The sequence below is a fragment of the Symphalangus syndactylus genome, chromosome 11, assembly GCF_028878055.3.
Source record: "Symphalangus syndactylus isolate Jambi chromosome 11, NHGRI_mSymSyn1-v2.1_pri, whole genome shotgun sequence".
NCBI lineage: Eukaryota > Metazoa > Chordata > Mammalia > Primates > Hylobatidae > Symphalangus > Symphalangus syndactylus.
In genome coordinates, this window is record NC_072433.2 from 101349160 (window position 1) to 101361543 (window position 12384).

The 12384-nt window shown below is 42.4% G+C and overlaps 1 protein-coding gene across 2 annotated transcripts in view; it reads left to right on the forward strand.

Moving 5' to 3' along the window:
• The first annotated feature begins 6968 nt into the window (after nt 1-6968).
• Nucleotides 6969-12384, forward strand: part of KCNN2 (potassium calcium-activated channel subfamily N member 2) — a 147100-nt gene continuing 141684 nt past the window's right edge. Inside the window, exons 1-3 of one of the 2 annotated variants that reach the window (XM_055298462.2) lie at nt 6969-7111; nt 7926-9208; nt 9854-9949. In XM_055298462.2, coding sequence (XP_055154437.1) covers nt 7090-7111; nt 7926-9208; nt 9854-9949 — 1401 coding nt within the window. In that variant the 5' untranslated portion in view covers nt 6969-7089. Of the gene's footprint in view, nt 7112-7925; nt 9209-9853; nt 9950-12384 lie in introns of those variants that run through there. The other variant, XM_055298464.2, reaches the window with a different exon arrangement.

Below are 12384 nucleotides of genomic sequence, written 5' to 3' on the forward strand. Positions count from 1 at the left end.
TACTTTCAATTCTGGCAGTTTGCTTCATGTATCTTGGGATTCTGTTTTTATGCACATATGTATTTAAAATTGTTGTATATTCCTGATGGACTGGCATTTTGTCCTTATAAAATTGTCTTCTTTGTCTCCAGTTACATTTTTTTTTCTTAAAGTCCATTTTGGCTGTACTAATGTAGCCACTCCAATACTTATTTGGTTGCTGTTTGCATGGTATAACAGACAGTAGATATGTATTTATAGAACTTGTTATACTAACCTATTTATTTACCTTTTCTGGTCCTCTTCATTTCTTCCTGTGAATTCAAATTACCATCTGTTGTCATTTCTGTACTTCAATATGTCTTTCTTCTAACTCAATCCTTTGTGCTGTTATTGTCAAATATGTTAAATTTCTATATTACAGACCAAGCAGTATAATTATATATTCATTATTTTAAGGTATTTCATTTAATCAGGAGAAATTAAAAAATATGAAATTATATTGTTTTTTATAGTTACCCACATAATTACCACTGGCACTCTTTTTCTGTGTGTGTGTAGATTCAAATTACTGTCTGATGTTATCTGCTTTCAGCCTGAAAGCTTTCTTTAGCATTTCTGGAAAGGCAAGTCTGTTAGCATTACATTCTCTCAGTTTTTATTTCTCTGGGAAACTATTTATTTTGTCTTCATGTTTGTTAATGTTACTAAATATTTTCTCAATTGACAGATTTTTTTTCTTTCAGTGCTTTGAATATACCATCCCACTGCCTTCTGGTCACTATTGTTTAATGATGAGAAGTCAGCGGTTGATTTTATTGGGGTTCTCTTGTACTCGGCATGTTATTTTTCTTTACCTATTCCAAAATTTTCCCTTTTTGACTGTGCTGTTTCTGGGTATGGATTGCTTTAGTTTATCCTAAAGTTTGTTGAATTTCTTGGAGGTGTAGATGAATGTTTTTATCAAATTTGGGAAGTTTTCAGCTATTATTTCTTCGAATATTTTTTCTGTCTTTTTTCTCTTTTTTCTTTTGGTCTTCCATTTCGTGTCTCTTGGTGCATGTAGTGGTGTCTCACATTTCTCTGACCTCAGAGAAATGGGAGTTTTCTTATTATTAAGCTTTCTTTTCTCTGTTCTTCAGATTGCATAATCTTTATCTGTGTATTTTTCAGTTCACTGATTCTTTTTCTGCTGGCTCAAATCTATCATTGAATTTTTCATATGGTTACTCTGCTTTTCAACTCCAAAATTTCAATTAGAGTCTTTTAAATAATTTCTGTTTATTTATCAATATTCTCTGTTTGATGAGGCATTCCCATCATACCTCCCTTTAACCATTCTTTATAGTTCAGAGTTGGACATGTGAAGGAAGCTGGTTCAATTAGATATACTAGAAAATTGTTTGGAAAGTTGGGGCAGAGGATGACCTTCTTCCCTCTGAATGATTTGGGTATGAATATGAGGCCTAAAAGTGCTACAGCTCTTTTTGCTACCATGAGGTAAGTTAACCTGAGGATCAAGCCAATACTTATGAAGGAGGAGAATAATAAAATATCTAAGGAAACTGAAACACTGGTTGAAATAGTGATGATGTCTTAACCTCTGAATCAAATAGCATTGAAGTTTTACTTAATAATACTTTCAGTTATATGAGCTAGGAAATACTCCTTGTTAAGATAATTTAACTTGTGAAAGTATCCAATAGTTTCAACTAATTAAAACAGGTTTTAGGAAGGACTCATCCTAAGTAGTGAGAAAAAAATGTTGTATTAAATAGTAAGTTTGTCATTAAATTTGTCTAGCATATATCTGTTGTGTTTTTCCCTTGATATTTTACATAATGTATATTGTTTTGTATGACCTAATTATTGTACATTAATAATTAAAACAGTAGAACAAAAGTGCTAATGGATTTACAGCCATAAGACAAAACAGCAGTAATCCGGAATTAAACTCATTTTTAAGACAACCCTGGCTTAGAAGATAAATATGAATATGCAAACCTTGGTAATTTATTTACATCTGGAGTGTTTTGTTGCTGGTGACATTGTTGTATTTAGTTTAACTTAGCAAATTATGGTTCTTTCCCTTTGTATGAGTAGGCACCAACTCTCTCCTGGCACTAAAACAATTATTAGGGGACTGGGATTTACAAATACTCCCAGAAAGAGAGAGAATAACATAAAGTTAGACGAAGAGTAGTAGATTTTCTGAGCCTGTTTGTCAAGAGGTAGATAAGAATAAGGCAAACATAGTAATAGGGAGTTCATGAGTAACACACGGAAAGAGAACTTACAGGGCTGTGATCAGGAAACGAGAAAAATGAGTCAATATATCTTGTGCCCTAACACTGTATGGAAGAAGAAAATAATTATGAAAATATACACTGGATTTCAAAGGGAAAATAAACCTTCAGTTTTTAGCCTCTCTCTCTTTTAGCACTGAGCAACCAGAGAACTTTTGAGATTACTAAGTGTAAGTTTTCACCTCATTATTTAGGGTTAGTTTTAATATCTTTGGTTCCACTCTTGCTAACTCTTTAAGCCAGATGTGGGACACGCTGGTTTTTCTCTCCTTGTGGCATGCAGCCTGGCTTCCTTTCTCCGGTTCTCTCACTCTTTGGCATAAAAGGAGAAGCAGTGAGAGGACAAGTCTGCCAGAGTAGGAGCCAAGGAACCAAGCTGGATGCCTGCAAGACTGCAGACAAGTTCCTCTGAGCTGCAGAATGAAGAATTTGAGCCTGCTCCTTCTCCCTTATTATTTGAAAAAACTAAATGGCATTTGCCAGTGTCAATATTACCAAAAATTAGGAATCTACAGGCTGGCAGCAAAGTAGATAGAAGAGTGTGTCTGAATACATCAGTATCTGTATTTTTAAAATACATTTTAATTAGGTACCTTGGAGCTGCAGGAATATAGCGCTGCTATTTCATCTACATTTGTATTATATCCTCACAAATTATTCTGTTGATCAAATGAAGTCAACAAGAGGACAACAGTTAAGGATCACAGAAACGAAAAAGCCAGTGAGGAAATGTCTGTGAGGCCCTTCACAGGCAGTTTCTAGTAATCAGAGGCTACCATATTCTTCAGCTGTGAAGAAGAGGTAGCAGAATGTAAAACAGACCCACAGAAAAATTCAGAAGATTGTATTTGAAGTCTGGCTTCTCTTTGCTCCTCACTAGCTATGTCACCTTGGGTAGGGTAGGCACTGCATTTCAGATATTTTCGTTACTTGTAAAATGGAGTTGATGATAAAACCTTTTCCTGCCTTCCATATGGCTTGTTGTGAGATGCAAATAAAATAAACACATAAGAAACTACTTTATAAACTAGAATGTGCTGTCTGCTAAGTTTTATGACTTTCTAGATGTGAGTGTTGTGTTTCTAGCTGCCAAAGGATATTTGTTCATGAAATCCACAGATTATTTTAATAAGACTTAGCATACACAATGATTTCTACCTGTTCACCCATTTAATTAACACAAGTCCTACTAGCAAACTCAGTATGAGTTTTACTTTTGTCTTTTTTTGCTGGCATTGCAGAGACTTTTACAGATACACCAACTAGCTGATAAACGGTAGGAGACAAGGGTGAGAATAGGAAAAACTGAAAAGTTAGGAAGTGAATGGATAGGCCCTAACACAATAATTAGCCCCTAAAAAATAGAGGTATTGCTAAAAATTTCTAAGACCATCACCAATACATTCACTCATGTCTTGATACTTTATAATCATAATGCAGAAGTATGAAGAACACAAATAATAATTATGATTTTTATGTTTTCTTCAAATTAGATTTCTTATAAAGTGGGGCAATGTGTGATTAAAAATAATGGTGTTTTTAGGGCCTTTTCTTATGTTTCCAGAAACATGGAATTATTACTGTGCTGAGGAAATAAATGATACTATCCTGATTCCCCACTTGCATTTATTGCTAAGCACAGTAAGTTCAGAGTGGCGGTGTCTCGTCACAACCTCTGTGTTTGGCACCACCAAATATTGTAGTTGACTCACCCAGGCAAAGAAAAAAATAATTCTCAGAAAAACATTTACTCTGTAGGTCAAAATTTTCCTTCAGACCACGCAATATGGGAAACAGATGCCAGGGACCCCTGGTCTGATTGCCTTTGGAAGTATACCAGAAACACCCAAAGTCAAGAGAACCCTGCTTTTTAAGGTACAACAAAAAGACATAGCATAGACAATACTATAAAGAAGAGAATTATAAACAATGGCATAATATAAATTTGAATAAAATAAGGGATTGGAGTGCAAACAACATGAAGTTTTTTCTCAAGCTCCTGTGGTCTGAAAAAAGACATTCTTCTAAGAAAATGTGTTTGTGTGTGGGATGGGTGTTTGTGTGCGTGTTCACAAGCTTGAAATTCAACAAACATGGGAAAGCAATTGTTGTAGGCCATAAGAAAGTAATAGGCAATTTTTATTAAAAAGTGATGCTGGAAATAGATTTAATTGATTAGAAGTGAAATACATTTTGTGGCTGAGCATGACCTCTGGTGTTAATCTAGGGAAATTCTCTCACTTATATGCTTTAATGGAACAAAAAGAAGGAAATTTAATTTTCTGAAAGCTTATCACTGGAAGTCATAGCCCTTGATCTGCGTCTTTTTTTTCCCCAATGTTTCTTCATTTCCTTCCTCTCTCCTTCTCTCTGTACTCAGAAGTATAAATAAGTATCTACTATGTGCAAAGTACTATCCACGTGGAAGAATATTGCCTTTGTTGCTTCATTTAACTTTACATGTTACATGTATCTCTACAATCCTGTATAGAAAAAAAAGAAAAAATTGTTATGCTCATTTTAAATGTCTACATATAAACTTGAAATTTGTTGACTTTATTAAAAGAGGAATGATGAAAATAAGAACTTCTTAAATGTGCCTGTTATAACCTAATAGTGTAAAATGCCTTAAACAATGAAGTTATGATTCAGACTAAAAATGAAACACAAAATTATCTTGTGTTTTTTCATCATCATAGTAATATAGGTTTATCACACTCTCAATATGCAGATATTTATTAGCAAGATGGCTTTCTGAGTGTGTGTAATCAGTTGATTTCTTAACAGAAAGCCGATAAATGTCTGATTGATTTGCTCTCTGTCCAATCACAGTGAGTTTTACATTATTAAATTATTTTATGAGCTTTTTCAAAATAGTGCTAGCCAGAAGTAGTATTAGTCTGAGTTTTGGTGTTCTGACAGTCCCTCATGTTGTGGATCAAATTTCCATTTTCTTCTGAATTTTGTGCATTCTATCCTCCTGTGTACCCCCTTGAAGAGAAGTGAGAACTCCATGCAACATTGCCATAAATCTCAGTAGGCAATTTCTGAGATGATTATTTCTACATGATTAATGGCACTGCAACTAATCACACACTAGAGCATAGAGATATACATGGCAAAAGATACATTTTTGCCTATTATTTTGTTTTTGGAGCCTCTGTTGAAGCCGTGAATTTGCTATTTGACAAAGTCAGTTTGACACTAGGGATGCGGCCATTATTTTTCTTATGACAGTTCAGTAACTGTAGAACCTTATATCTAATTTAATGCTGGCAACAACTATTATGATATTTCAGGGGTGGAGGCTATGTAATCTTTTATCTAAATTTATGAACGGCCAATAAAAATATTTATTAATTTACCATAATGTTCCTTTGAAGTATTTAGATTTGTAAGGATGAATCAAACATTTTCACTCAATCGCTACCTATAGCAACTGGAAAGCTATATAATTTGTTGAAAAGGGTCCTAATACATGTTTGATGGATTTTCGGCATGCGTTGAATTTCTTTTTCAGACCAGAAGGTTAGTAACTTTTCATAGGGAAACTTTCATTTTAATTCAAATTACTTTTCAGAGTTGTTTTGAATAGTCATGCTTTCCACACAATTTATGCAGTATCTACTCAGCTGCCCCGAAGACTCAATTAGCTTTGTGATTCTAAACAAGTTTTATTGAATTGCTATTTTGAAGATACAGAACAAAAATAGTAGTAGATGATAAAAACAAAATGCTGTCTCTGATTGTTAGCCACTAAATTATATTCTTGACCAAGACCACAGAGAAATTCAATTCCAGACAGTATTCATTATCTCCAGTCCAGGGCTATGGGCAGCTCTGCGCCCCCCACCTTTTTTTCTGCTGAATGTTTGGTTATCTGCACGTACCAAAAATTGAAATTGTTTAACATGTGTCCAAAGAACATCGTAAAATGAATTATTCATTCGGTGACATTGAAAGCACACGCACGCACACTCTTAGAAGCAGATACCAGGTAAGCAACTTTAGGGCAGCTGCCGAGTAGAATATCAAGAAATTGGATCCAGCTGAGAATTCCAATTACTTAATGACCTAATGAGGGTGATCCGCTTTCACTCTAATTTCTAGGTCTAATTCGTTGTAATAGTCTTTATCATGAAAAGCAGGCTTTAAAATAATTTAAAATGGAAACAAATATTCAACGGGCCAATTTCTTTCACCTTCTTTAGGGGGAGACGGGAATTTGAATTCACAAAGAAATGCAAATGTAAAGACTTAAGATGGAGCAGAAACAAAGAACCTTCATAAGGGTCACCTAGTGCATTGTGTTGGTACATCTCTTAGAAGAACACAGCACAGGGAATTTGTGAGACACCAAATGCGATTTTTGTTAGTTTATTAGAGAGCAAATAAATAAATAATGATACCGAACTCCAACAAAATTCCAGCAGTGTCCGTGGGCAGCGATTATTCAGCCCAAGCTATCATTCTTAATAATTTCCTTGCCAGGCTGCGACTACCGGGGTGAATCAGCCCGCGCCAGGCCCCTTTCCCACCCGCCGCTGCAGTTAGGACTTGGCAAAGATGCTCGATGTTTGCGTATTTGTGACCGGTCTTTGCTTTGTGTCTGCGCTGCAGGTGAGGAGGAGGAAGCAGAGCAGAAGAGGAGCTGGAGGCCGGCGGTGGCTGAGCAGCCCCCACACCTTTGAGCGAGCCGCCTGCCTCTCCACTGCCAAGGAAGCCCTCGGACCTACAGATTCGGGCTGCCGGAGGGCCTGAGCGCCAGAGCCCAGGACCCGGCGGCCGGGGGCGCCAGCCCCTCATGTTCCGGAGAAGGCGCAAATGTGAGCTGGCGGTAGCGGGGAAAGCCCTCCGCCCCCGCCAGGGGGACCCGGGAAGCCCGGCCGGCTCTGCCGGCAGACTGCGGGGATCCCCTCCTCCGGCCCCGCCCCCACCCTCCCCCGGCCGGGGTGCCGAGGCGGTTAACCCCACCCGCGCCGCAGCGCACTTGGGCTAGAGCGCCGCGCACTCAATCTAGACTCCAGAGCTGGCCGGCGGGGAAAGATCCGGGCGCGGGGTCGGCTATGATCCCGCAGCGGCCAAGGCAGGGCTCAGGCCCCGGGATTCTCCCCACACGCTGCTGCACTGGCGTAGCCGGTCGCCAAACTTTTTCTCCCCAAAGCCAGTGCCCCCGCAGTTACTTGGCGGGCAGCCGGCAACCCACTCTCAGCGGGATGATCTGGGAGAAGCGGGCGTGGGACGAGGGGGCTGCTGTTTTGCAGCCCTGCGAGGCGTGCAGGCGGAGAAGTGGTTGGGGTTCCACAACCGTCCCTGCGCCTGCCCCCTGGCCAAGGTGGCCCGACGTGCTGCAGTGGCTGGCGCAGGTGATCCGGGCAGTGCGTCCGGCACTAGTCAGGGGGGCAGCGGCACGGGAGGGAGGGGCGCCTTTCTCTTTTCTCCTCCCCCTGCAGCCCAGCTGCACTGCGTGGGGGCTCTCCATCTCCACGCAATCAGCAGGTGGAATCCCTGCCCTGGAGCGCCGTGGCTCTGGACTGCACCCCCCTAGGGTTTGTCCTGTAGATTCCCCTCCCCATCTTTCTCTGCCATACACGCTTCCCTAAGCCGCGCGCGCCGCAAACTCAGTCTCGGTCCCCGCAGGTGATGTCATGCCCATTGTTTTGGTGCGCCCAACCAATCGGACTCGCCTCCTGGATTCTACCGGAGCCGGCATGGGCCCTTCCTCGCACCAGCAGCTGGAGTCCCCGCTCCCGACCATAACGCATTGCGCAGGGTGCACCACCGCTTGGTCTCCCTGCAGCTTTAACAGCCCTGACATGGAAACCCCATTGCAGTTCCAGCGCGGCTTCTTCCCAGAGCAGCCGCCGCCGCCGCCGCGCTCCTCACACCTGCATTGCCAGCAGCAGCAACAGAGCCAGGACAAGCCGTGCCCGCCCTTCGCGCCCCTCCCGCACCCTCACCACCACCCGCACCTCGCGCACCAGCAGCCGGCTAGCGGCGGCAGCAGCCCATGCCTCCGGTGCAACAGCTGCGCCTCCTCCGGTGCCCCGGCGGCGGGGGCGGGGGATAACCTGTCCCTGCTGCTCCGCACCTCCTCGCCCGGCGCCGCCTTCCGGACCCGCACCTCCTCGCCGCTGTCGGGCTCGTCGTGCTGCTGCTGCTGCTGCTCGTCGCGCCGGGGCAGCCAGCTCAATGTGAGCGAGCTGACGCCGTCCAGCCATGCCAGTGCGCTTCGGCAGCAGTACGCGCAGCAGTCTGCGTCCGCTTCCCAGTACCACCAGTGCCACAGCCTGCAGCCCGCCGCCAGCCCCACGGGCAGCCTCGGTAGCCTGGGCTCCGGGCCCCCGCTCTCGCACCACCACCACCACCCGCACCCGGCGCACCACCAGCCCCAGGCGCGCCGCGAGAGCAACCCCTTCACCGAAATAGCCATGAGCAGCTGCAGGTACAACGGGGGCGTCATGCGGCCGCTCAGCAACTTGAGCGCGTCCCGCCGGAACCTGCACGAGATGGACTCAGAGGCGCAGCCCCTGCAGCCCCCCGCGTCTGTCGGAGGAGGTGGCGGCGCGTCCTCCCCGTCTGCAGCTGCTGCCGCCGCCGCCGCTGCCGCTGCTTCGTCCTCAGCTCCCGAAATCGTGGTGTCTAAGCCCGAGCACAACAACTCCAACAACCTGGCGCTCTATGGAACCGGCGGCGGAGGCAGCACTGGAGGAGGCGGCGGCGGTGGCGGGAGCGGGCACGGCAGCAGCAGTGGCACCAAGTCCAGCAAAAAGAAAAACCAGAACATCGGCTACAAGCTGGGCCACCGGCGCGCCCTGTTCGAAAAGCGCAAGCGGCTCAGCGACTACGCGCTCATCTTCGGCATGTTCGGCATCGTGGTCATGGTCATCGAGACCGAGCTGTCCTGGGGCGCCTACGACAAGGTACAGGCTTGAACCCCTGCCTACGCTACCAGAGTCGGGCACTGGGTGGTTGGGATGGGCACTGGCGGGGACCCTTTGCCTGCGGGTCCCTAGCTTCTCCGGGACGATCAAGGGAGCCCGCCAGGATAGCGGGCGCGTCTAGGACGCGCATCCCTAGTCAGCTAAACAACTCGGAGTTGAACCCTTTCCGCGTGCAGCCAAAGTTCTCGAGGCAGTTAAGAGTGCTCAGCGCATTCGGGCACCTTAAGTAAGTGGTTCTGGGAGTCGGTGGGGAAACCATCTGTAATTCATCCCCTCGTGAATTATGTTTAGGAGGGCCCTTTCAACCCGCTCTCTTGAACTCAGAAGTAAGTTCCTCTGTGGTTTTGCTAGCCTGGAGCGGGGGCGCTTGGGTCCTCTGCGGCGTGGACCCAGCGACCGAGCAGCCCAGCCACGCGTCTTCCCAGTCTTTCCAGATCTACTCTCATCTCTTTTGGTTTTGAGGCCGAGTGATCTGACAGATCACAGAGCCAAGACAGGTGCACCCCTCTCCCCTTCCTTCTGTGAGTTCAGGTCCCCCTGTGGGGGACTGACTGACTCTGGGGACCTGGAAGGCGCTTAAAAGTGCTGCTTTCTTAAAAGTGCTTCTCTCTGACTGTGTTGCAGGCGTCGCTGTATTCCTTAGCTCTGAAATGCCTTATCAGTCTCTCCACGATCATCCTGCTCGGTCTGATCATCGTGTACCACGCCAGGGAAATACAGGTAACTTAGGTCCTGCTGTTTATGAATGACCCAAAGCCCTACAGTCAGCCTAGAGAAACGCAAGGCAGCAGAGGCTTTTTCCAAGCCGTCATGTCCTTGCTTGAGGTTACAGAAGACACATGCTGTATTGTTACGTTAGCACCTGACCTGTTCTTTCAGGAAGTGGAAAACAACACAAGGCAGGGTAGCATATAAACATGCAGCATTTTCTGAGATGTATTTGTTGGACCCTTAAGATTTTTACTTCTCTTCAGTAGGTGGATCCTTTTCTCCAGATCAGTCACATTTTGTTCCTTAAGGCCAGCTATGCTCTAGTTTTAATCTGGAATGAACTTGTGTTCTTGTTTGAGACACCTCTTACTAGTGAGTGCGTCATTATGGGAGATTGTGTCTCTATCTGTAAAATATTCTATAATTTAGCATAGAGAAGAAAATTGGGTGATGAGTTGCTGGCTAATTTATATAAAAGATATGGTAAAAGATCTAACCCCTTCCTAAATCCCCCACCATTAAAAAAAACTGTTGTAAGTTTAGAATCCAAATTCTGTGTATCCAGTCATGAAGTATTTTTTAAAATGTAATTTAAGAGTTAAGGCCACTGTCCTTGTGAGTTTTTTTTTTTTTTTTTTTGAAAATACTTATTTTGTTTAAGTGCAGCCAGGAGCTCTATATTTGGCTGTTAGTATCCATATCAGAATGCTCTATAAAACTTACGGGTCATCTTGTCAGTTATTAGCCTACAAAGGAATATTAAGGCTTTTAAATTAAAATAAGTACAGAGTTTTCAAAAATTAGATTGGGACTTTTTTCAGCTTACAATTTGCACTGTGTGGGAGGCGCGGTGGCTCAGGCCTGTGGTCCTAGTGCATGAGAATTTGCACTATGTATTTTCTGATTTTTTTTTTTTCTTTTTTGAGCAGTTGTTAGACATTTGGTGGTACTTTGAGACCCTTAATTTAGGCCATCTTCCTTTAGACTGTCTCAGATTTAAGGTGCCTTTCAATTTAAAACCTTATATGGGATTTGCCTTTGAAGTAATTTAGTATTTATTTAAATTAAATTAATTTTAAATTAGTAATTAGCAAACACAAAATAAATATGGAATAAATCGTTTTTAATGATTGCCCAGACAAAATAGTGATGCACATTACTCCAAGTGCAGAGGGAGAAATTACTTCACCTTGCCTTTATATTTGTAAAACTTTGAAAAATGTGTTTTTGAAGGGATGAGGTTGGAGAATGATAATCAGAAAGAGTGAGACTACTCGGAAATAAATTATGAAACTGAACTGACAAAATGAGATGAACACACATTTGAATTTTTCAAAGTTTTAACAGTTTACATAGATTCATCTTTAATTCAATACTAGTGATGGTGGGCTGTTGAGATTCTTTGGAACATTTTAAAGCAATACTAAAGTATAACTTAAACATTAGAAATTTATCTTTTCATTTTGACTCGAAGAGTAGACAATTAGAGCTGGAAGGAACAAAATAGGTTTAATGGTCGTTTGACTCAGTTTACAGATAAGGAATCTGAAATCAGCAGAGGTAGCTTGCCAGGCCACACAGCTAGACAGTGCACAGTGAGAACCAGACCTGTCCTAGTCTTCAGGCCATAATGCTTCCTCCGCGATCTGCGGCTACATGCCAAAAACTGTGAAACGTGGATATTTCTTTTTCTGCAGTTTCCCTCTAAATCCAAAAGTTTAGTATATAAATTCAGTTAAACTTAAAAGATCATTCCAAAATGTTCTTACATATTTTTAAAAATCAAGTTAACTTGAAAAATGTTTTGCTTGGAGGACAGAGTCGTTTTGCTTAATGATTCTGAAATGAGAGACCTTGCTGGGTTTTATTAAATATCAGCTTTGTGTTATTGCCTGTTCCTTGTGAAAATCACACAGCTAAACAAACATTCATGGGGGAAGACATTTGCTGGTATTAACGTCAAAAACAAAGTGTCTTGAAAACGCTGACTCTAAGAATTATTGGGAGATTTTTTGAAGTAATTCATAGGAGTCTAAGAGCTACCAAATGTTAACTATTTATTTAAAAAAATTGATATCATATTAGAATGCTTAAAATTTACAGAAGTTAATAAAAAATCATATTTTTATAGATTAATGCTTGAAAGCATTCCACTCATTGGCTAATGTTGTGGACCATTTCAGTTATGCATATGCATATATATTTTGATTAGGGTATGTATTGCATGGGTGAGAAAAATGACATGGAATGACCCTCCACGGCAAATATGCACAGTGGACTTCCTTACTATTGGGCAACATAAACGTTATAGAATGTTATATGTTTTAAAATTCGGTTTATTTTATGATATGTGCTTTCTGTTAAACCCACTATACTTAAGATAGATTCAAAATAGATGCTTGGGTCATATCATTTAATTAATTTGGATGTAGCTTTTTTACTCG